General features: G+C 38.8%; 1 protein-coding gene across 1 annotated transcript in view; it reads right to left on the reverse strand.

Annotated features, from left to right (window-relative positions):
* Positions 1–25,774, reverse strand: part of LOC134632895 (formin-2-like) — a 78,988-nt gene that overhangs the window by 38,312 nt on the left and 14,902 nt on the right. Inside the window, exons 3-8 of the mRNA XM_063481760.1 lie at positions 17,091–17,269; positions 15,449–15,599; positions 11,690–11,739; positions 8,726–9,750; positions 6,879–7,023; positions 486–573 (exon numbers count right to left, since the gene is read on the reverse strand). Of these exons, the coding sequence (XP_063337830.1) occupies positions 486–573; positions 6,879–7,023; positions 8,726–9,750; positions 11,690–11,739; positions 15,449–15,599; positions 17,091–17,269 (1,638 nt within the window). The remainder of the gene's footprint in view (positions 1–485; positions 574–6,878; positions 7,024–8,725; positions 9,751–11,689; positions 11,740–15,448; positions 15,600–17,090; positions 17,270–25,774) is intronic.

Genomic DNA, 25,774 nt, shown 5'->3' on the forward strand with positions numbered 1-25,774 from the left:
TTTAGAGAAGCTTTCACCTTTGTGTGACTGTTTTCTGAGAGAAAAAAGTAAAGTAGGCTCTTTTTACCTTACAATATAAAGTGCCTTTAAGCAACTGTTGTTGTGATTTGGCGCTATATAGATAAAATTGAAGTGAACTGAATTAAACCAGATGCTTCTGAACTCACTTGAAAAACCACCTACTGTATTTGACATAGATTGTCTATACTTGTGCCATGGTTGAAAAAAACTAGCAACTAAATTGAAGCACGTTGAGCCTAAGAAGCAAAAAGGCTAAAAGAAAACTGTTCCTGCTACCTGATGCCTGTAAAGGTTATCTGGAAAATCATTTAAAACCAGAGGATCCTGCATACCACACTAATTTTTTTTTCTAAATTGTTTTCTAAATCTAAATTGTTATAGGAATTAGACAGTAAATGAACCCAATATACAATGGCTAATTGCATTATTTGAATAAACACTGCCCAATCAACTGTGGAACTCACCATGGTGGATATCTTTCATGTCAAGGTGCAGAGATGACATGAGGATTCCTACAGCCTGAGAACGCTTATTGTTTAGGAGCTTAACAACCTAAAACAAAAATAAAACAGGAAAATCAGACAGGTTAGATGCTTTCATAGGAAGTGGAGTGTAACGTAATGTACTATATGTAATCTAAGAATAAATTGAAAGAATTATTAAAAGCTCCAAAAGAGACAGCATCTCTCTCTCCCTGTCTGCATATATGTGTGTGTGTATATATATATCTCTATATATCTATATCTCTCTCTCTCTCTCTCTCTCTCTCTCTCTCTCTCTCTCTATATATATATATATATATATATATATATATATATATATATATATATATATATATATATATATATATATGTGTATGTGTGTGTGTGTATGTGTGTGTGTGTATGTATTCCATTGTCACCCCCGTGGGAGGTCTATCCTTCAAGCTTGGGTCCTCTACCAGAGGCCTGGGATCTTAAGGGTCCTGCGCAGTATCTTAGCTGTTCCTAGGACTGCGCTCTTCTGTTGTTCCTGGGATCTGCTGGAGCACCAAGTGCTCCAATTACCACTGGGACCACTGGGACCACTGGGACCGCTGTTACCGTCACCATCTTCTCAAGTTCTTCTCTCAGCCCTTGGAACTTCTGCAGCTTCTCTGTTCCTTTTTTGTGTTGTTACTGTCATCCAGTATTGCTACGTCTATCACGATGGCCGTCTTCTTCTGTTTATCTACCACCACTATGTCCGGTTGGTTAGCCACCACCATTTTGTCCGTCTGTATCTGGAAGTCCCACAGGATCTTAGCTCGGTCATTCTCCACCACCCTAGGGGGCGTCTCCCATTTTGACCTCGGGACTTCCAGGCCATACTCGGCACAGATGTTTCTGTATACTATGCCAGTCACTTGGTTATGGAGTTCCATGTATGCCCTGCCTGCTAGCATCTTGCACCCTGCTGTTATGTGCTGGATTGTCTCAGGGGCATCTTTACACAGCCTGCACCTGGGGTGGTCTTGCCTGGTGTGATAGACCCCAGCCTCTATGGATCTTGTGCTCAGAGCTTGTTCCTGTGCTGCCATGATTAGTGCCTCTGTGCTGTCTTTCAGTCCGGCCACTGGTAGAATCAGAATCAGAAATACTTTATTAATCCTGAAGGAAATTGTAGGTTTTAGCAGGCAGCACGCTAAATGGCGCATGCGCACTTACAAAGGAACCCTCTGACCAAACTTTACACAAACATCACATTGGAAAGACATGTCAGAGAGGTAGGCTGATAGGAAAAAAAACAACGAAAATACATAACATGAGGTGAGAGGAGGAGAAAGAAACTCCACTCAGACTGAGCTCCTAATGGGAGAAAAGTTTGAGAACAGAAAACACACCCCAGCACAAAAAGCACATGACTGTCAATACACCATAGAAACAGGCGACAGGGGTGGGTAAGGGTGAGAGAGAGCTGGTGTAGACAGCGCATCCGGTCCTGCAGCATGGCTGCGCTGGTCCAGTCGACCTGCCATCTGCCCCGGAGGGGGGGGGGGGGGGGGGACAAGCATCGAAGGCGTTTGGAAAGGGAGGGGGGATAAGTGTGTATCAGTGTATGTGTATGCATGTGTGTGTCCTGAGTTTAGGTGAGAGAGTGTCCTTCGCCCTGCCAGGCTAAGTAAACAGTCTTCCAGGTGGCCTTGCATAGGGGAGGAACAGTCTAAACACCGTCTGTTCTCAGGGTGAGAATTTGTTTTGTTTGCCTTGAGACCACAGCTGGCGCCGATATAGTAGCTGCATGAAATGATGGTAGTATTCCTTTAGTGCGAACAACTGCATGTCAATTTCACAGTCGATCTAGCAGTCCGACACTGGTCTCTCAATCTCCCGTTGGAGAGCCGTGAGCTTCTCCGAGATGTTATCCAGTTTTTGCTCAGAGGTCTTAGTCTGAGTGCTCACGGTAGCCTCAAGCTTCTCCAAGATCTTAGCCGTGCTGCGTTTAATGAGCCCATTTTGAGAAGTCACGACTCGTCCCATCGCTTCTGTCACAGCGGGCAGCCTTGTGGGGTTTTGAACAGCCCATTCCGCTTTCTTTAATCTTCGATAAGCCAGGGCCAAGCCAGCTCCAATCAGCAAGAGCCCTGTTATCATGATTCCGAAAAGGTAGATGTCTTCAATGTCCTCGATCGACAGTCCCGCCAGGCACACGACCCTCCAGTTATGCCACCCGTCCATCGTGTATCAGGCAGGGGACGTCCCTCCAGGACACTCAGGCTCACCCAAGCCCAGACTTCTCGTTGAGAAAAGCGTGTCAATTGCATTCAGGGACCAGTTGATCAAATCCATAATTCCTCTTTTAGGTTTTAGAGAACAGACTGTGAGAGTGTTTCAGGGCAACAGTAGAAAAGTAGATGAGACTAGACAAGAACACGAGAAGCCAAGCAGGGAAGATAAGGGAAAGGGAGAGGAGAAAAGTGCGACTGCCTTCGTCAAGAGCCAAAGAAAGAGGGACTTCTGGATGTCAGCCACTTCCTCTATCTGCAGCTCGGACGTCACCCAGACAAGGTCTGCATCGGGTGTTGAAAGTGGAACAAGTGGAACAAGACAGCATAAGTGGGCAAGAGATGAAAATAGTGTACTGTTGGAATATCATCATGACTCCCACCCGAGATTGGGTACCAAGCCCCAAGTGCGATGGAATAAAGATCAATGAGTGCAAGAAGAACTGACCTGAAAGATAAGATCCCTACCCTGCTGAGATAATAAGCTGGCCAAAGGAGGAGATAGAAGCCACTGACATTAAGAAAAAGAAGCTCCTGACCATGCTTGGAAGGTTTCACCCCAAGTCCAGCACCCTGAGGCTGTATGCTAAGCAAAAGGAAGGAGGATGGGGACTAGTGAGGGTCAGCACCACGGTCCAAGATGAGACAAAGAACACGAGTACATCAGGAAAATGGCCACAACCAACCACATGCTCAGTGAATATCTCAGGCAGCAGAAACCCAAGAAAGAAGATGAGCAGGAGGAACCATCACTGAAGGACAGGCCCCTGCACGGTATGTACCACCGGCAGTTGCTGACATCCAGAACCAGTGGCTGGACTGAAAGAAAGCACAGAGGCACTAACCATGGCAGCACAGGAACAAGCTCTAAGTAAAAGATCCATAGAGGCTGGGGTCTATCACACCAGGCAAGATACCAGGTGCAGGCTGTGGAAATAAGCCCCTGAGACAATCCAGCAGATAACAACAGCAGGGGACAGTAGAATGTCATAACCAAGTGACTGGCACAAATTACACATGGCCACACTGAATATGGCCTGCAAGTGCTAAGGTCAAAATCACCAAGCTAAGAAACTGTGAGTGGCTCCAGCAGATCCGAGGAATGATGTCAGAGTCCAGAAGAGTGCAGCTAAGGTATTACATAGGAACAATGACTGTAGAAAACATGGATGACCTAACAGCTCCCCAAATGTGAAGCTGAAACATCTCTATCGGCTTCTGGTGTTTGGTTGTAGTATAGGTGACACTAAAACAAAAAACTTCTCTTCTGATATATTTTTCCTTAAGTTTTTTTTCAGCCATTATTCGTAGTTTGCATCATACCATTCAGGTGACCCTGAATCCTCCCTTAGTTATGCTGCAATAGACGTAGGCTGCCGGGGATTCCCATGATGCATTGAGTTTTTCTTTTCCAGTCACCTTTCTCACTCACTATGTGTTAATAGACCTCTCTGCACTGAATCATATCTGTTATTAATCTCTGTCTCTCTTCCACAGCATGTCTTTATCCTGTCTTCCTTCTCCCACCCCAACCAATCACAGCAGATGGCCCCGCCCCTCCCTGAGCCTGGTTCTGCTGGAGGTTTCTTCCTGTTAAAAGGGAGTTTTTCCTTCCCACTGTCGACAAAGTGCTTGCTCATAGGGGGTCATATGATTGTTGGGCTTTTCTCTGTATCTACTGTACAATATAAAGCGCCTTGAGGCGACTTTTGTTGTGATTTGGCGCTATATAAATAAAATTGAATTGAACTGAATTGAATTGAATACCGATTTGGGTCAAGGGGTCTCCTTTCTCATAATTTTGATTTTAATTACTAACTTCATGCTGTTTAATTAAGGTGTAACCTAACTGTTGTGACTTTGACTGGCAGCTCCAGTTATGGCGAAACATTTAATTTTCAAAACCACCACTGTCTGTTTCAAATTGGCAGCATAAGGTGTCCTACAGTAAACTGGACTAACCTACAGGCACTGTTGCACCTTTTCAGCAAGTTAAATTTAAGATTTCTAAGCTAATTAGTAATTGACATTCTTAATTGCTCTCTAAAATATAACAGGACACTGGTGTAAACTCTCGACCATCTCACCTTCTGTTTAATCAGTTTTCTGTTTGACGTTTATTCAGCTGTGTGAAAACTATAACTTATATACAGGAACAAATAAAACACTGAAAAAAAACAAACAATAACGTTTAACCTGAGTAGTGAAAGACCGCGGGGGGGTCTGAAAACGATGTGCGGGGAGTCTGCTGTTCTCGCCAGCTCTAGTAACCCTTGACCTCCCAGCTAGTTATCGAGCTGGTGGGTAACAGACGTCTCCGAAAACGTCGGAGCACTTTTGAAAATATGTGATGTCTTGATAAACCAAACAGATATTTGAAGTTTGCTCAGCTACATTTTCACCTGAAAATATGTTAAAAGTTTATTTTGTGACCCAGAAACAGTAATTAGAGTAATATTAAAACTAAGTAGCTGCCACCATTGTTGGAAACTGGACTTGGCCAGTGAATTCTATGAATTCTGGGATAGGTTGGGCCACGAAGGATACACCCGACCCATCCTTCAAATCCAGGGAAATGAAGGATGCATTTGTCGGCCACATTGGGGCAACCTTCTAATTAGGACTGCCTTCGTTGCCTGGCTGTGACATAATCAGCCTTCAAATGCGGCCTCCGAAGGATGCAGCCTAGGTTTTGGGACACAGCTGTTGTTTCAGGGTTTTACGTTAACTGGTTAGGTTTGTTTACATTTGTGTTCCAGATGCTGCACAGATTCATAATTCTTTTACTACCACTCAACACCACTGATCAGCACAACAGAATCTAGACTTTACTTTTGTATATTCTGTTCACTCTGTCAGCTGTTTAATGACTGCTGCTGATTTACGAAACATGCCCACATTATTCGGTGATAGTAACAGTTTAACGTGGGCAGCTGCCTGCTCAATATAATGCAACATTGCTGCAATATTCTGCACAAAACAAGCAAATATACTTTGTTTCCTTAGCTCACAGATTCTGGACATTGTGTTTACCCTCAGATTGACTTATCTGAATAAAAATTGATAAATGGAAATGCCTTAAAAGGAATTAAGTGTTAAGTCAGAATTTTTGTACTGTGTACCCTGCCTCCATCTGACAGCAGCACTCTGTTCCTCTTTAAGTGGAATTTATGGTCGGGCAGAGAGAGCATGTTTGCTCTCTGCTCCACTCCAGGGCCTGTCCATTTAGCAGCAGTGAGCTCTGTTGTCAGATAGAGGCAGTGTACATGATATGTTTTTCAGCTAATGACTGTGTGAAAGATAATATAGATATAAACATTTTCTACACTCATTGGTTGCAACCATTGTCCGTGAGCCAACCGCAAAGGGCAACAAAGTTATAACATCCAAAGAGCTGAAGTGAAAACAAGTGTTTAAAAAAAAAGAAAGAAAAGTGTGCACTCCAGTCAACCAATCAAATTTTGGCTGTCGCATACATCATCCAGTTCCAACTGTGGTTACTTTTCAGAAATAAAGACAAAATTTGATTTTAGTACTTTAAAAAAGTATTTTTTTTAATACTGATACTTTAATATCTTCATGCTGAAATCTTAGTTGGGCCAACAGTGTAGTGACAACAAGAACCGTGGACTATAATGTACATTAGGGGTTAAAGTGAGCCAAATATTGGATCTGGTGCATTTATGTTACATTATATCAAGGACAGCAGACATTAGTTTAAATTCAAGGTGATAATGCTGATCAGAGTCAGTCACTATGTTCTACCTTTTATAGTAGCTGATGGGGTGGAAATCAGCCATATAGCTCTCTGTTTAAAACCTAATGAATTCACTTGGCAACACAGGTCATTAAATCCCCTTACAAATATGTGACCTAACAGGATTTCTAAGATGTACAAATTGTAGAACACAGTGTAAACTATGAAGTGATAAGATTGTATTTCACTAAATTTGAAACTATGTTTTTGTTTTCTTTAAGATGTGTTTCAAAAACACTATAATATGGCTTAAGTGAGTTATTGCATGTTTCTGGATTATGTACGTTTAGATTCATCTGAAGACGAGGGAGCATGTTTTTCAGCTCAGAGGATTTAAAATGTAATTAAACACAACACCTGTTTAGCCTTGGATTTGGTTATGGTGTCAGACAGTGGCTGCTTCTTCTCCTTCACTGCTGTTTTCGAGAACAATTCCACAAACTCTTGAAAGTCTACGTTAGGCTCCTCAATTGTTTCCCACACAAGTGAAGATGACATGTCCCTGAGAAACACAAAACAGCACCACTTATTATGTCAATGAAGCACTTTGTTTGATGTGTTTTGAACAGTGAAATATAAAGCAAGAACACTGTTGTGAGCATTTTGATCATGAAATAGTGAGTCATGATCCGGGAATACAGAAGTTGTGCTTGAGCACAGGCTTGGTCATGTAGTAATAGGGTTGTCACAATAACTTTGTTGATGGCATATGTGCAGTTGAAAATTAACTCTTTATACTATGTCAATATAGCACATAGCTTTGGTCTTTTCATGAGTTGGCAATTAAAACATCATCATAGAGCTGGGCGATATAAGATTTTTTCATATCACGATATGTTTTTTTCATTTCAGGCAATAACGATATATGTCACGATATAAGCCAAATTATAACGGCGCTGGCACGGCTGGCAGCCTTAACCCAATTTCCCTCGGGATGAATAAAGTATAATCAATCAAATAACTATATTTGTAAGATTTAAATGTGCCGTTGCTCACGAGTAAAATGTGAAATAATCTGCAGCTTGTTTTGATTTAAATATTTATTTCCCATAATAAGTTCAACAGGGTAGATGTACTTAAGGAACATGAGACTTCAGTTTCAGATAAATAAAGGCAAATATTGCAAACTACACAAAAGGCAGCCGCTAAAGCGTTTAAGTTTCAAAACAGAACAAACAAAACAGACTACTAAATTCTCAATTCCACTTAGAAACAAAATTTTAATTCTAAAAATAAATCTTAGTTCGTTTTACAGAAGAACAGACAAAATTGACTAACTTTTGTCAATATCAAATAATAAACTGAGAACTAAAAGGAAATTCTCAATCTCTCCTTGTTGTATAGCTTAGCTTTTCAAACAGTTTTATAATAAAGATGCTAACAGAACATTCTTAACAATAAACTTTAGTCTGACAAAAGCCGAATGACGAATTAGCGCTTTCAGTCAGAGACTGAGCATGCACCGGTTATTGTATTTCCAGACTTGCTTTCGGCACAATTTACAGTGCGCGCTACTCTGTTTTTTGTCAGACTTGAAATAGCTGAAATACCTTCACACTACGGAACTTCTATGGCCCTTCCGTTCGACAATCTCTCCGGCATTGGAACCATCATCGGTTTTTTCTTCGGTAACCTTCGCTCACGCTCTCGGTTGATTTTTCTCTAGTCGGCAAACTCATTTCCTTCATTACCTGGGCAGCCCGGCTGCAAAAACAAATACACATGTGCGCCTTGGCACTTGTGCTGTACGTAACAAGTCACGTGACGTGACGCTGCGGCTGTGATTGGTTCGGCTCTGCGCTACTTAATTTGGATTGGCTGTTCTTTTTTTTCTTTTTTTTTTAAGAGGACAAGAGGGATGAGGCCTATCGCAATAGTTAAATTTTTCTATCGAGAAAAAGTTATTTCGCAATACATATCGTTATCGTTTTATCGCCCAGCTCTACATCATCATCATATTGTTGAGATAATGTCTAAGAATGTCTTTACCAGAATTAAAAAAAAAACCAAAACATAATGATAAAAAAAAAATCATTATGATACATTATCATTATAACACAGTTAGGCCCATAAGTATTTGGACAATTGACCATTTCTTTGTAATTCTGCCTGGGTATACCACGACTGTGGACTGTGGATTGTAAATCAAGATGTATTATTGTCACAAAACATATGGACCTAAATGTACATGTTACTTTCTTTACTTCTTGGTGTGGAGCTGGATCCTGGTCCAATAGAGAGGCTTCATGGGTCTTGGTGGCTCTAACAAGGCCTTTCTGGGTGGTTTCTCCTGTGTCAGACCCAGAGAATACAAGCCCAGTGGCAGTGGAGGAGGCAGGGAGCCAAGAGCTCCTGGAAGAGCTGGGGGAACACAGATGTTTCCTGGTGGAGGTGGAGGAGGCGGAGGAGGAGGCACACAGGCTTGAGGTGGAGGTGGGCCTTTAACTCCTGGTAATGGAGGAGGAGGAGGAGGAGGCACACAGGCTTCAGTTGGAGGTGGGCCTTTAACTCCTGGTAATGGAGGAGGAGGAGGGGGAGGGGGAGGGGGTGGAACCATGCCACGAGTAAGGGGTGGGACTAGGGCAGGAGGAGGAGGAGGAGGTGGGGGTGCAGCAAGACCATGAGGGAGAGGTGGAGGTAAGGGAGGAGGTGGGGGTGGAGCCAGACAACCAGGGAGAGGTGGAGGAACTCCTAAACCTGGTGGAAGAGGGGGTGGAGGAGGTGGAGGAGGTGGGACTATTTCTGGTAATGGTGGAGGAGGAGGTGCTACAGTCTGCCCTGAATAAGGAGGGCAGACTCCACTTTCACTTCCCCCTAGAAGTGGGGGTGGAGGAGGAGGAGGCTGCAGCTGACACGAACACAGGTACCCATCATGACTGGGGGGAGGCTCCAGGAATCTGTCGACTCTGTCTGGCTCACTACAAGGCACTTTGAACTTTGAACTGTCATCCATTGGTGAGGTCTGCACAGACTTTGCCTCCAAGCCTCCAACAGAGGAGGCCTCTGTCTGAAGGTGAGCATCGCACACACCCCTTAGTAGGTCCTCCTCTCCTCCACATTCCCTGTCTGTGGTGGAGGTGGTGATTTTCATGCTGTCCCTATCCACCAGAGGGGGCTGTCGCTCCAGCTCAGCAATCTTAGTCCTGAGATCTTCTATGGTTTGTTCCAGTTGTTGGATGACATTAACATGTTTTTCCTTCAGTTTTATTGAAGGAAAAACACATTCTTCCTGTAGAAAATGCAAAACCATGAGTTATTCCAGAATTTAAAAAAAACAAAAAACAAAAAACCCCGAAATCATTAGTAATACTAAAATTAGTATGGATTTTCTTTCATATTTATTACATATAAAGTGAAATATTTAAGGACTTTTTTATTTTAATTTTTATTTAATTGTTTTTCATAGGCTTAAAATGGGGGTGACTGTAGCTCAGGAGGTAGAGCAGGTCATTTATTGATCAGAAGGTTGGTGGTTCAATCACTGGCTGCCAAATATCCTTGGGCAAGGTACTAACCCCAGTTGCTCTGCGATGCATTCATCAGAGACTGAATGTGTATGAATGTTCGGTAAAAACATTGAAGAAAGTTAATGTGGCATGTTGTATAAAGTGCTTTGAGTGCTCCCGGAGAGTAGAATATATATATATGAATCAGTCAATTTAACTATTTTAAATTTGGCATATAGTGTATGAAAAGCCAACATTTCAAATTATTAAAATAATTCCTAAAGGCAATCAAAAAAGTATTTACTGTACGATGCAAGATTTTTGTTTTATAAGCCACCATCAAAATTAAAACAAGAAAAGGTTTAAATGTTTAACTTATATGTAATGCATATAGAAGTTATTAAAGTTTACCTTTAGTATAACATTTTTGTTAACACTTAAACAACTTATTACATAGGGATAGGAATCAAGAATCAGTTCCCAGTAGTCCAATTCCTTGCAACTTTTATTCTGCTTATCGGTTTCAGTTGCACTTGCACTACAATCACCTGATTTCAGTTTGTGTGCCGGAGGAGGAAAATAGTGTTGCAGTGTACAGTGTGGAGGTGGACATTACTTTTATTTTTACTGCACTAAAGAACGAGAGATGGTAAAGTTGAAAGTGCATCCAGGACAGAAACAGCAGCAAATTGCTGCTAACATAACTTCGGCTCTTGGCAATCAGCTACACAGAGAAAATTTTAACACTAAGCTGGCCAGAGGGCAAGTTAATGCCAAGCTTTTTTTTTTTTTTTTAAACAAGGTTTTAGTGAAATATCTTTGTGAGAGCATCAAAGACATTATTCTAATATGCATCTCATTTTGGATATGTGTATATAAGCCCCAGATATTTGGATAACTTTGGCATATTTTTGCCATTATTTCTGGTATTTGAAATTTTTTCTCTTCGTGAAGTTAAGTTTGTTATTGTGTGGGCTTCACTGCATATTTTTTGCCCCATTAATATCCCATTATTATCACCTCCATTTCCTCTGACAAGTACATTTTCAAAATGTACTTTGAAGTACTTGATGTACTTGTCAATTAAATTTAATTCCATAGCGTTTTTCCATTCTTCATGTCTTGTGAAAAAACGTTCTTAATTATGAAAAAACAGAAGTCTGTGTTGCTGAATTTGAACTCTTTTAACTGTTCAAATGATTTAATGCTTTTATTGTCATGAAACTGGTATAATGTATTGTTTGAACATGATTATCTAACCCCATTTAGTTAATTATGTCTTAGTCAATCACTTATTAAAATGATCAAGTAAACCATGATTAACTAAACAGGGTTTAGATAATTTATGTCTCTCACACTGCACCACATTTAAAAAAAATGTACAATCCAAATCTCTTTGCATGTATTTCGTTGTACATATACAATGACAATAAAGGGTTATTCTATTCTATATGGGACAGTATATGCATTACATTATAACACTGTAAAACATTTACTACTAGCATTAAGTACTTTGTGATGATCTTAATTGCGTGTTATTTTTTATATTATGACTTCAATGCCCATAGTATTGGGCATTGATGTTTTTAAGCTCAAATTTGTAAATCTCTGTTCTTACATTACTTATAAACCAAAACTAATTTTGGATCATGTTGGAGTTGGAAAATCAAACAGCGTAGCCTTTAGTTCTTAATTTGAAGGAAAGAAAGAAAAGTGACTGACCTCTTTGTTTACATGTTGCTGCCCCAAACCCATGATATCTGCATGGAGCTCTGGACAAACAAATACACATAGGTCAGTGCAATACACAACAGAGGCAACCTAAGAACAAATGTGTCCAAATATCTATGGATCTAATTATATCTGTTTGAGTCAATCAGCTGCATGTTATTTATTTTTGTACAATAGTGATATAATACCAGTATTTTGTTTGTTTGTTTGTTTACTGCTTTTATTAGTTTTTATTTATATGTGCATTTTGGAGCATTTTCATTTAATCAGTTTGTCTTTCATTTTCGCTAAGTTAAATTCTAATATTTTATTAGTCTGTTAATTTCCGCTAAGTACAAAGCAGTATCTGTTTCTGTGAATACAATTTGACAACGACGTTTGTTAGCGTTGAAACCTAAAAGTTTGAAAATGCAGTAAATCAAGAAATGTGTGCAGGACAACCAGAATACACCTGACAGCGACTCTGAATCCTTTTTTAATAATTGGATTTCATATTCTACAAGCATGTTTTGAGTTTTCAAATATTACAAACATTTTTCAGAATGACATTGCCAGAGCTCTTTTCCTGGCGTAACTCTTCAAGTTTCACCATAGCAGGTCATCTGCCTCCATTTCTCGCTATCTCTAGTATTCTGTTTTGTTACACAAATCCTTCACATTTTCTTCATATCTTTTTTCACTATATCCATGAATCTTCTCTGTGATCTTTCTCTTTTCCTTCTGCTTGACAGCTCCATATTTATACATATGCATTTATGCATCCTTTATCTAGTATATTCAGTACTCCTCTTCTGCACATGTCCAACCCATCTCAGCCTTGCCTCTCTAACTTTGTCTTCAAACCACTAAACTTGGCCCCTCTCATTCACCCACATGCAGTCTGTCTTGCTTCTAGTGATTCTCATTCCTCTTCTCTCCAGAGCATTTTCCCACCTCTCCAGGCTCTCTTACACCTGCTCTCAAATCTCACTACAGATCACAAGTAAGTAAGTAAAGTTTATTTTTATTAAGCGTTTTTTCGTAGACAGGCAATCACAAAACGCTGTACACAAAGGCTAAAATAACCGAAATGTTTGGCACCAAAATACACAATATAGACAATACAAAAGGTTAAATGTAAATAAAAGTTTAAGATTAAAAAAATGTCAATCAACAGAAGGCTTGTTTAAACAGAATTTTTTTTAACTGCTCTTTAAAAGATTCCACAGAGTTAACCAAATGTAGCTGTGGTGGTAGACTGTTCCACAGCCTCCACAGACTGATGACCCCCTTTTGTCTTCAGTCATGTTCGGGGAACAAACTCTGTGAGCAGAGACAACGAGCAGCTTGGCCATAAATGGGGCTTGGCCATTAAGTGTTCTGTATGTTCAAACAAGGATTTTAAAACACATTCTAAAATCTATTGGGAGCCAATGTAAAGAATATAAAATAGAAATAATGTGAGCACGCTTGCTAGAAGGTGTAAGCAGTCTGGCTGCTGCATTTTGTATAGCTTGGAGGCGAGAAAGAGATGATTTGTCCAAATAAACAGGGTATTACCATAATTTAAACACAACACAAATGCTGTTTGTGTTGTGTTTTAAAAAAAAAATTTTTCTAGTTCAGCTGAGGAGACCATTTTTCGCAGTTTAGAAATTTTTCTTAAATAAAAGAAAACAGGAACGAGACAGAGATTTGACATGTGAGTCAAGGCCCAGAGAAGAATCAAATATTACTCCAAGATCTCGAGTGTTTGGCTTAGCAGAAGGACAGAAAGAAGCAAGAACCTGACTGGTTTTAGAATGCAGTTCAAGAGGAGCTGTGATCATGGTCTCAGTCTTGTTTGTGTTTAAAACAAGGTAACTGCTAGAAAGCCAATTAGAGACCTGAGTTAAGCACTGGACTAGGTTGGAAAATCTATCCAGCTGATGAGGCTTAAAGGACACATGCAGCTGAATGCCATCGGCATAGAAATTATAAGAAATGTCACTAAAAGATTGAATAAAGCCAGCTAAAAGAAGCATGTAGAAAGAAAATAATAATGGACCCAAAACTGAACCCTGTGGAACCCCGCAGGTTAAGGGGGCAATGTCAGAGGAGAACCTGTCAGTCCTAACAGAAAAGGTCCTGTCTAAGAAGGAAAAAAAACAGTCTAAGGCAGAGCCAGATATACCCGCCAAAATCTTCAGCCTGTTAAGTAGCTGATCGATGGTATCGAAGGCTGAGATTCCCTGCATCAGAAGCCATTAATAGATCATTATAGATCCTTAAGAGAGCAGTCTCAGTGGAGTGCTGCTTTTGAAAGTCAGACTGAAAAGGGTCAGCAACCTGTAATCTGCATAGTAAGGACCTGAACTGATTTTCTGCAATTTCTTCTAGTAATTTGCTTATAAATGGTCATTTTAAATAGGCCGATAATTACTAGTAGAGCTGGGATCTAGATTCTGTTATTTCAATAGAGGAGTTACCTCGGCATGTTTAATATATCTAAGGAGCATGATGAGGATTTCATTTTACCTACAGTATTACTGTAATTAAGTCACTGAGTCTGATTGGAGAAAAAGAAGTAAATGACCCAGACACCAAGGGCCATCTTCATAAGGGGAGGCACTTGAGGAGATTTTGGATCTCGAGTCCATCACCTTATTTACAAAGTGATTGAGAAAAGCGTCTTGATGCATTCTCAATCATCCAGGTAAGTAAATCTCCAAAAGTTGATCCTGTTCATCTGGATGTTTCTCCCACTGAAAACGCTACGTCCAGATGAACAGAATCAACTTTTGGAGACTGAGAAAAGTATCATCAGAAAGTAACACAGCATGCTGAGATGGAGGAGAAACAATACTGTTAATAGTCTCAAATAGTACTTGGATTATTCTTATGATGATTTATAAGATTATTGAAATAAGAGGATCTAGCCTCTTTCACTGACTCATTATATAAGTGAAGAAGTTCTTTGAAGTGTTCACGATGAACAATCAGACCAGTGGACCAGTGAATAAACACAGTGGACCAGACGGTCTGCTTTTCGGCAGGAACGTCAAAGACCACAAGTTTGATCATTTAACCAGGGTGTGCGGGAACTAACAGAGCAATCCCTAGCTTTGAAAGGAGCAACCTGACTGAGAATGACAAGTTATTGGTCAGTAAAAGAGTTAAGAAGGAGCTCAACATTGTCAAAAAAGTTTTACAATTAAAAAGGCAAGAAAACTTAGAAATGATAGAGTCATCAATAAAGTGCCTGCGCTCAACAAAACCTTGGGGAAGAGACTCAAATGTCCAACCTCACATACTTTTCTGCCACTCTTGGCTTACCTCATATTCTTACATCATAATCATCTTCTGAGTAATAGCTTTTGTGAAGCCAAAAGCCAGAAATGAATAAACACGAAGAAAGTGTAAAATGTTTATATGCATTTTTATATAAGCAAGATGACAAGATTGGTATCTTTCACATGTTTGTGTGTTAGCCTACCAAATCATAAAGATTGTAAAACAATCAAAAATGTAAAGCTTACTTCGCAAAAAGTAAGAGTAAGAGTTTTTAAAAAATTGTAATATACAGAATTCAAACCCAGCTGTAACAAAAGGGTTAGTTTGTTTCAGTGTTTGGTATAACCTTATGGTAATAATGTGTTTTTGTTTGTTTATATAGAGCCAGGACCACAGAATAAACACTGTATGGAAATATTAGAAAGGTATCAGTTTTAGGGCATGCACAAACCACCAACAAGAACTACAGATTAGACTAAAGAGCAGTGCTGTTCTTACCTGATTGTGCGGATTGAAGTCCATTCCTGTTATCGCCACCTGGTTTGGCTTGAGGCCAAGGGCCCTTAATCTGAATTGGTTGTTTCCCCTCACAGAGATCCAAAGAGTGTGGTGGCTGGTTGACAGCTGCCCATGTGTAAAGCTGGTCATGCTAAGTAAACATATCTTTTTTAAAAACAGTTACAGTTGCACTGATCCTCATTTCACAAATAAATCTCCACATTTGGAAATGACAATCATAAATACTCGTTTTTAGAGAGCTGTGCAACTCGAGTCTTGTGTACTAAGTCCAGTCAAACAGCAGTTACAGTTACAGCTTAGAAATCACAAAATTTGTTTTCCTTTTCTTGTTCATGAGTTGATCCTGTGTGGAACACTTAGTACCTTTGTGCATTATGCTTTCTGTTTATTCTTAAAACATGTTTGCTTGTTCATATTAAAGCCAGTATTACTGGTGACCCTAATTGTAAGGACAACACCAAGTCCAGCTTAACTAACTCATCATTTGCTATATAGTATACTAAGTACAGACAGTACAGTTTTCTTAAAAATCACTAATTTTACACGCTCTTCAGTACCATTTCATTAAAAGTAACATTTTGCAGCAGTGTTCATTGAGAGTTTCACCATTTCTATGCCAGAATTCAGTGCAGCTGGATGAACTTTGTCTCTGTTTTTAATCAGTGAAAATCACTGAGCACAGAAGATTCAAACAAGAGGCTGTTCTTCATTTCTTCCGCATTCCCTTTGGTACAGTTAAAAAATATTCAGGTTGAATAAACAACAGTGGCACAGTCGCTATGCTATTCATCAAATATGCAGGTGCATCAGGTTGCCTTTGTACTTGTTAATGTTGTTGGCATCAGCTACACAATGAACCTAGAGCCAGCACAACAGAGCCAGCAGTGCACGGGCAGGAATGCATTTCTTACTTGGAAATTCCGACACCACTTCATGTTTAAAGAAGCAAGGAATGGGCGGAATCTGACCCTTCAATGCAAACTCTGTTTGTCAGCAACCAAGCTGCTCTCAAAAGAACCCAACCTTAACAAACATCTGGAAGTAAGTTCTTTTTAAAAACTAACGTTAGCCTACTGCAACTACCTTGTTTTAGTTGTGGTAGCTACCTGGGTTATGTGTCACCTCAGTGTCTTCGATGTACTATTGCTGTATGATTTATAACTATTACTGAAGGCTACTCACCACCGAGCTAACACTGTTAGCTAGCGTTACCTGAGGTTAGTTGATAGACTGCAGACCATTAGACTTGATGAATAGCATTAACAACCTGCTAGCTGCAAATTGTCATGTGCAGTTCAGTAATAGTAATAAATCACACAGCAATAGTACATTCATGTGAGAAGCATGACAATATATTAAGTAATCCAAAGTATTCAGAATACGTTACTCTCATTGGGTAACTCAACAGAATACGTTACAAACTACATTTTGGGGCATTTATTCTGTGATCTGTAGTGGAATACAAGTTTAAAGTAACCTTCCCAAAACTGTCTATCATTTAATATAATGATAGTGCCAACACATGCCCTTTTTCATCTGAAATAGCCTCCCATAAAATATGGCAATGAAAAGAATTCACTGCTAACATGAGAAGATAGGGGTGTGGTGTAAAACTACATACATCGAACTTGGGTGATGCGGTGGAGGTGATGTGGGTAGTGCTTCCCCCCAGCTGTTCTCTGAAGCAGTCTGTGAATGGCAGCAAGAGGCCCATTGCTAAGATCCTAGAGCAGAGCCTCTCAGCCTCCTCTGGCTCATCCGCTTGCTGTTGCAAGAACAGCTTCTCCAGAAGAGTTCGACCTGGATATCAGGGAGAAAACAGAAAAACAGAATTTTTTGTGGGATGTACAGTGGCACAAAGAGTCGTATCAGGCTACCATAATGTGCACTGGCTACCTACTCCTTCTAATCCTTAGGATGGGCTAAAGGCAGAGATGGATCAAAAAGGATATTTTAACTGAAACTGTTCACTGATCAATTGTGTACAACTCCTGGCAAAAATCGCCGTATTTGTCGGATGGTCATTCAGTTTTCTTTTGTTTTGTTTTGTTACTTTATTTTTGTTATATAGCAGAATATTTAGATTTTTGTGACGTGTACCTCTCACAAACTTTTGTATATAACAGTAGTGCTGGACGATATGACGATATATATCGTGCGGACGATAGAAAAGTGTCTATCGTGCCATTTGTCTTCTATCGTTTCTAACCCTAATTTTATAAATTATTACATAAAATATATCATTAACCCTTTAAAACCGGTCGGAGCAGGCACACTCCGTTTTACCTAACTATTTTTAAGGTAGCGCAATAATTTTTTTTTTTTTTGCATATGAAACCGTAGGAGTTGTACTTACATCTTATTCCATTAGCTTGCCCTAGGTCACGGTTTCCTTCCACATATAGCTTTGCAAAAATTGCATAAAAAGCACTTCCAGCAACAAAAACATAATATTCCAGACTTGCAGCAACAAAAACATAATATTCCAGAAACAGGCTTTGCCGATCCGACCAGCTGTTCATAACACTTCCTACTTCGAATATAAGTCAGCGCAAACTATCGCATGTTTGCGCTCACTTATATTACCTGCCCGAAACCGGAAGTGACGTCATTTTCGCGGAAAATGTAGTTTTTTAGCTTCAAAGCCTATGTTGGTGTTTTTAAAAGTCATGTTTGACTTTATGCATTTCTGTATCGTTTCTGGGATGCTTAGAAGTCAAATTACACTGTTGGAAATAGTTTATTTTGATGCACATGCTGTGTTCTTGCAAATTTGCATTTATTTATTTTCATTTTTCCTGTAGTATATAAAAATTAGTGTATCTCAAAAATAAAACTATGAAGACACTCAAAATAAATTTCTCGTGGTTGGAAACTATTTTGTGCAACTTTTTTGTATTTACAGTTTTGAGGGATAAACCTCTTAAATTTCTCTAACTAGAAATATATGTAAAAAACAAAACAAAAACGATTTTCAATTTTTTTGTAGTTTATTGCACTTTTTTGCAATTTATGTAGTTTCTATGGACGTAATGCATACATATTATTAAAATTTGGGCTGTAACGGTTGTATTGATGTTTAGCAACTTGAAATGCTCCCACAAATGGCACTACAGCATGTAAAATGTAAAGATAAGCTCTGGCGGACTTGGTTCTATCGTAGGTCATAAAGGGTTAAATAGCCTATGGCAAATATATTAGTGTTGTCTTCTCACTATACATACTCTTAACTTTATGCAAGAGAAAATAAAGTATAAAAAATGATATTTTTTGCAAAGAAACTCCGTCTTGTGGTTTTGCGACATGGTGCTGCTTTACGTGCACCCGGATTTGCGACATACTTTACGGTAACTCAAAACAAAGACTGCACCCTCTCCACTCGCTGTTTACAGACTGCATACTTTCCAGATGACCACAGGTCAGGTGGTATATCGTGATATATATCGTTATTGTGATATAAAAGAATTCATATCGTGATAAATATTTTTTCCATATCGCCCAGCACTATATAACAGGATATTTTCCAGATTAAGTCGAAGAAGAAAAATATGTATTCACTTACTGCACTGTAAAATCTAATTAGTTCCCAGAACTCAAAAAAATTGAGGAAACTCGTTGCCTCAAAAAAATTGAGTAAAGCTTAGCTAAAAATGACTAAATTAGAATAACTTATTTTGAGTACTCTGTACAAGCTCATTTGTTCCCAGAACTCAAAAAAATTGGATCAAGTTTACTTAATATGACCAAGTTAGGCCAACTTACTCATTTTGAGTACACTGTACAGTCTTGTTAGTTCCTAGAACTCAAAAAAAAATTGAGGAAACTCGTTGCCTCAAAAAAACTAAGTAAAGCTTACTTAAGATGACTGTTAGGACAACTTATACATTGCAAGTCTGCAGTATTAAGAATAACTTGATATTTCTGACTGTACAATGCTAATTGTTTACCTACTGACAAACATTTCAAGTTCAACTAAATGAAAAAACAATTTGTGGTAACCTGATTATGATTAAAAATAATTAACAACACTTTTTGTAATGATGTTAAAATGAGCCCAACTTTTATTTTCAAACACACCAAAGTATAACAGCCAACATACTGGACACTGTTCTGCTGAACAACAAACAATTATATTGCCATCACTGTTATATTCTTACAATGAAACAAAGTCTCAGATGTAATTATTCTGAAAATAAGTTTAGGCCTACCACAAGTTTGTTTTGTACTTACTTATATAATCAAAATAAAATATTTATTGTTCTGTCACAAGTGCAGTCTCTGATTTAAACAACACATTTGTTTTCCATTCCAACACAGGAGCTGGAATGTTATAATGTTTTAAGGATGGCTTGTTTCCAGTCCAGGCATTACTGCCTGAATGACTGTCATGGATCGAGGTGATCCAAATGTAAGTGCAGAAGAAAGTCTTTAACTTCCCTTAAGTACAGTGGCAGTGGATGTGGGTTGGAGATGCAATGGGCTTGAACCTGTAGGCGACCATCTTCACTGACCACACCATCTGTGACGGAGGACTCATCTCTCCTGTTGTCCTGCAAGCAAACAATCATATTTTTTGGAACATGAACTTAATTGCTTTCTTAAAACATTTTTTCTGCATTTGGTATAAAACAGACTCCAATTTAGACAATCTCAGGCTCCCTCCCCACCGGAGAGGTGACATTCAATGTCCAAATTGTCAGTCTGGATAGCCCTGACCACCACCCAACACACAATAATGTCATGAAAGCATCACTTTAAAAAGGGCTATGCAAACATGGCCAATAACTTTCATTCTAATGATGTGCAAAATGATTTGGGCACAAAACAAATTTTGCTGTAAGAAAACTTGCAGATTTCACTATATACAGTGTAGACCAGGGGTCCCCAATCCGAGTCCACGAGGGCCGGTGTCCCTGCAGGTTTTAGATCTCACCCTGGGTCAACACACCTGAATCACATGATTAGTTCATTACCAGGCCTCTGGAGAACTTCAAGACATGTTGAGAAGGTAATTTATCCATTTAAATCAGCTGTGATGGATCAAGGACACATTTAAAACCTGCAGGGACACCGGACATGGTGGACTGGATTGGGGACCCCTGGTGTAGACCCTCTAAACCACAGGTGTCAAACTCCAGGCCTCGAGGGCCAGTGTCCTGCAGGTTTTAGATGTTTCCTTGATCCAACACAGCTGATTTAAATGGCTAACATATATATCTAAAACCTGCAGGACACTGGCCCTCGAGGCCTAGAGTTCGACACCCCTGCTCTAAACTAAGTTTGGGGGATGTGATCTTTCAAGAAATGCAGACCAAACTGTTGTTGTTTGTTTACTTACACAGCATGTCTTTAATTAACTGGAGTCACCAGCAACAGCATAGTGCAGTCATATCTCAAGTCTAATAACAGAAGACAGGAAAAGATCAGTAAAGAAACAACTTCCCCAAACCAAAGCACAAATAAAACAATAAGTAAAACAGGCTGATCTAAAGTATGATTAAAGTTCAGCCCGATTAATATAAATGTCACTGACAGTTGCTAATATATTGGAAAACCAAAATACTTACCACTGAGTTGATGTCTTTCTGTCCAACAATACGAGTGCTGGTCCCAATCGGCCTCAAAGACAGTAAGAAGCAAGCAGAGGGAGAAAAAACAGAACATTTTTCAGAAACTGATTTGATCCTTAATGGCTGTGCAATTATTGTAACAGAGTTTACTTATGTTGTTAAATAAAGGCTAGATTTGACATTAATAGATGCCACAGATGTTCAAAAGTTGCCACAAAGCATGAAAAAAAATGGACGTCTCCGAAAAAGTCGGAGAATTTTTGCAAATATGTGATGTCTTGATAAATCGAGCAGATATTTGAACTTTACACAGCTACATTTTCACCTGAAAATATCTTAAAAGTTTATTTTGTGACCCAGAAAAACTAATAAGTTTTTTAGCCGCGCTCCTCCGCCATTGCGGCGCTTACAAGTACGCACAGGCTCCGACAACCGGCCGACAAATGCGATCCTCCTTTTCCCCAGATTACCCTTTCTGGGTCACAAAATAACCTTTTAAGATATTTTCAGACGAGAATGTAGCTGTGTAATGCTCAAATATCTACTTAATTTATCAAAATATCACATATTTGCAAAAGTGCTTCCACGTTTTCGGAGAGCTCTGTTATCCACAGCGCGATAGCTGACCGGGAGGTCAAGGCTCGATAGAGTCCGGGAGCACAGCTAACTCCTGGCGTATTCTTTTCAAACCCCCTGCGGTCTTTTGCTACTCAGGTAAAACATGATATATATAGTTAGTTAGTTAGTTAGTTAGTTATGGCAATGGATTGAAAATACCCCCCACACCCCACCCTACCCCTAACGGCTGCACCTCCCGAAGAATTTTGTCTGGGCTCTTATCTCACTTTTTTATTTCAAACAATCAATAGAAAATTTCACAGACATAGTTTTATGTAAGGTTTTTAAGGCTGTGGTGTTATTTTTTAAGTAACATGAGCCCAGCGGCAGCAGCAACGCTAGGCTAACACTAACTAGCTAGCAAGATTATAAACCTGGTGCTAAACTAAGAGAAGCCACAAAATCAGTTTGAATAAGAGTAAACATTTACTCACCAAGTCAGTGTATCAGGTAAAGATCCACAGCAATGACAACAATAATATCTTGAACTGACGCTTCTCCGGGTTTGCTCAACATGTTCCATAACAAATGCACCATGAACATGCGGACTGATCCGCGAGGGAGGAGGACGGTAGTCAGGTGGCATTTTCAAAACACATCTTTCATCCTTCTGCCCTGAGAAGCAAAACTTCCAGCTTACTTAGTTTTTCTAAGTTAAGACAACTCAAATAAATTGAGTTTATCAGCATTTTTGCATAAAAAGTACTGGCAACTTATTTAAATCGAGTTCTAATAACAAATTGATAAAAATTGAGTTCAGCCTATTTAATATTTTTAATTAAACACAATATTACATTTTACAGTGTGTCCAGAAAAAAAGTGGAATTATCATTAAAAAAAATCACAATTAATATGATACCTTTTCCACCTCCTGGCTCAGCTTTTTCACTAATGAAACCAACCTGGTTCCACTTTTCTCAGCTAGTAGCTGACATCAGCTTTGCTGCGTGGAGCTTTGTCACGGAGTCTTCACTTCACCTTCTTTAAAAAGATATGTCTTTTTTAAAGAAGGGGTTTGACACTCTCATTGACAAAATCCATTATTATCCTGAAAAATGACATCATCATCACCAAACCCATGTTCTGAAGTTACTGATGTGATGACAGCATCATTTCTTTGACTAGTGCATATTTGTGACTCAACAATGGCACTCAACAGTCAACTCTTCCTTTGAATTTTTTGAATGTAAATATAATTTTATTCAGTATAATTCTTACAGATCTGTCACAAACACTGACATCTCTGTCTACACATTTGTTTTCCTGTTTGGTTGGTTTGTGGGGTTGTTTGTGGACTTTCTATTTTCTTTGAGTTTTCTCTCCTGGTGCTTTGAGATCTTCCATCTATCCAAACATTTTCCTTTTATAATGTCTGTTGTTTGTTTGTTTCCATCCATCCATTGTTTTTCCTCTGTTTACACAATTAAGGGTTGTGGGTAACTGGACAGCTCGCCAGTCTGTCACAAACATGTTTTGTATTGTGAGCCAGAATGATGTTTTTCACATTTTAGTATGAGGCTGCCATATTAAAGCAAAGTACCTATATGTACCACAACTGCTACAGCACCTTACTGAGGTTCCAGCTAGACATTACCCACTATGTCCAATGGTCCTGAGTCATTGCCCAGATGCTGTTGACGTTTTGGACTTTGTAGTTTTTTGATTCTTTGCTGAGTTTTTACCTTTTTTTCATATATTTTCCTTAGTGCAGTTAGTCTTGTTTTCACTTTCTGGTTGTGATTAGTTTATTTCTTCAGTATTTCTTGTTCTGTCTTTATTTGTGAGTTATCCTATATTAAGTTGTGTCTGTGTTTCCCTGTTTGGTTATCACATATCACTCCCTGTTTTATTTGGATAGTTATTTTTACCTTTTGCCTTGCTTTTAGTTTTACTTCACCCTTGTCTCGTCTTCTGATTCAGTGTGTCTTATTTTCTCTAGCTGTTTCCACTGCCTTACAGAGGTGGGAATCACCAGATACCCCATGATCTGATAAGATACAATACCACTGCATTACAATCAGTGTATTACAATAACATGTATTGTGGTATATCACCTATTATGTCTTCAAAGTTAAGCTTTCTCAATATCAGTTTTATCCAATAATATAAAGTTGCATGCCAGCACTGTCGGTAAAGCCTAAATAAATGTTGCTAGAATATGAAGTCAGTGAACTGCAGGTTTCCACAATCTTATAAACAGTTTATAAGATTGTGGAAACCTGCAGTCAGCTGAGACTGAAGAAGTCACTTGGATGAGTGACGAAACGTTTCTCCCACAAAACGCTACGTCCAGATGAACAGAATCAACTTTTGGAGATTTACTTTCCTGGATGATTGAGAATGCATCAAGAAGTCAGTCTGCTATATGAGCCTTCCTGTTCAATAGGAGCAGATATGTACCATAACACCATGGTTGTTGTTTTCAGAGTACATCTGATTTGCCAGTCATGAGATGTATTTATCTCAGAACTGCTACTGAAAATTTGGTTATGATTTGCCTGTCAGATTTGATCCAAATGTAGCCCAATAAGGAGTCTGTTTGCTTCATAATATTGCCATGAAGTTCCCAGTTGCATCAGCAGCACCTCACTAGCACAAGCAGCAAGCAGAGCCATCTGGCCTTTACTGATGTCAAACAGATTGACAGAAGTTCATATAGATTTTTTTTAAACTCTTTAAATATTCCCAGAGTGATATAGGGACCTGATATAGGACCTTGCATATAGTATTAACCCTTTTGACTAAGTAACAAGTTAAACTAGAAAAAGTTTGCATTTCCTGCGAAAATGCTGTGTGGATGCCGGAATGCTGAAGCTGTCTGCTGAAAATGACTGAAAAAGATGAAAAGCTGCAAAAATTGTATGGCATTAAAGAAACTGAAAAATTATGCTGAAAACAAGTGAAAAAACAGAAACTTTTGCTGAAAAGAGGTGAAAAGGCAAAGATTCTGCTTCAAAGGGGTACAGAAGTTCAAATTTGTACTGAAAAGAGGTGAAAGCGTTTCCTCTGAAATGAGCAGAAGATACTGAGATTTGTATTGATAAGAGGTGAAAGGCTGAAAATTCTGCTTAAAATAGGTGAATCAGCAGAATTTCTACTGAAAAGAGGTAAAGAAGTAGTTGCGATGAAAACAGGTGAAAAAGCAGAATGTCTGTAAAAAAGAGATTTCTGTTGAAAACACCTGAAAAATCTGGGATTTGTGCTGAAAAGGGGTGAAAAAATTCACAATTCTGCTGAAACGGGGTGAAGAAGAGGTGTTGAGCTGTTGAGAAGAGTTAAATAAGTTGAACTGACAAATGCGATGATTTGAAACAAATACTATGATTTGGCAGAAATACTATTATTTAGTAGAAATACTATGATTTACCAGAGGTACAATGTTTCTGCAAAAATACTATGATTTTGCAGAAATACTATGCCGGGGTATTATTTCTATAACATAACAGATACATGATGATTTTGCAGACATGTTTTAGCACAAATACTATGATTTGCTATAAATACTATGATTTGGCACATATACTGTATTCAGCAGATATACTATAACAAAATAGAGAGTCTACGACTTACTAATAATACTATAACGTAATAGATATACTATGATTTTGCAGAGAGTCTATGTTTTTGCACAACTAGCACAATGTGGCAGGAATACTATGATTTGGCACAAGTACTATGATTTAGTAGAAATACTCTTTGGGCACAAATACTATGTTTCGGTATAAATACTATGATTTGGCAATAATACTGCGTTTCAGCACAACTACTGAGATTCGATTGAAATACTATGATTTAGAAGAAATACTATGACTTCGTAGAAATACTATGTTTTGGTTCGAATATTATGATTTGCAAAAAATACTATGATTTGGCACAAGTACCATGATTTAGTACAAATACTACGAATTGGCAGAAATACTGTGACTTAGTAGTAATACTATAACATAGCAGATACTATGTCTGCAAAATGACAGCATATGTTTTAGTACAATACTACAATGTCGGTCAAATACTATGAAACTGCAGTAATACTAAGATTTTGAAGGAATACTATGGTTTGGTAGAAACACTATGCCTTAGTAGTAATACTATAACATAACAGATATACTGTGATTTT

Source organism: Pelmatolapia mariae, linkage group LG8 (assembly GCF_036321145.2).
Source record: "Pelmatolapia mariae isolate MD_Pm_ZW linkage group LG8, Pm_UMD_F_2, whole genome shotgun sequence".
NCBI classification, from domain to species: Eukaryota; Metazoa; Chordata; class Actinopteri; order Cichliformes; family Cichlidae; genus Pelmatolapia; species Pelmatolapia mariae.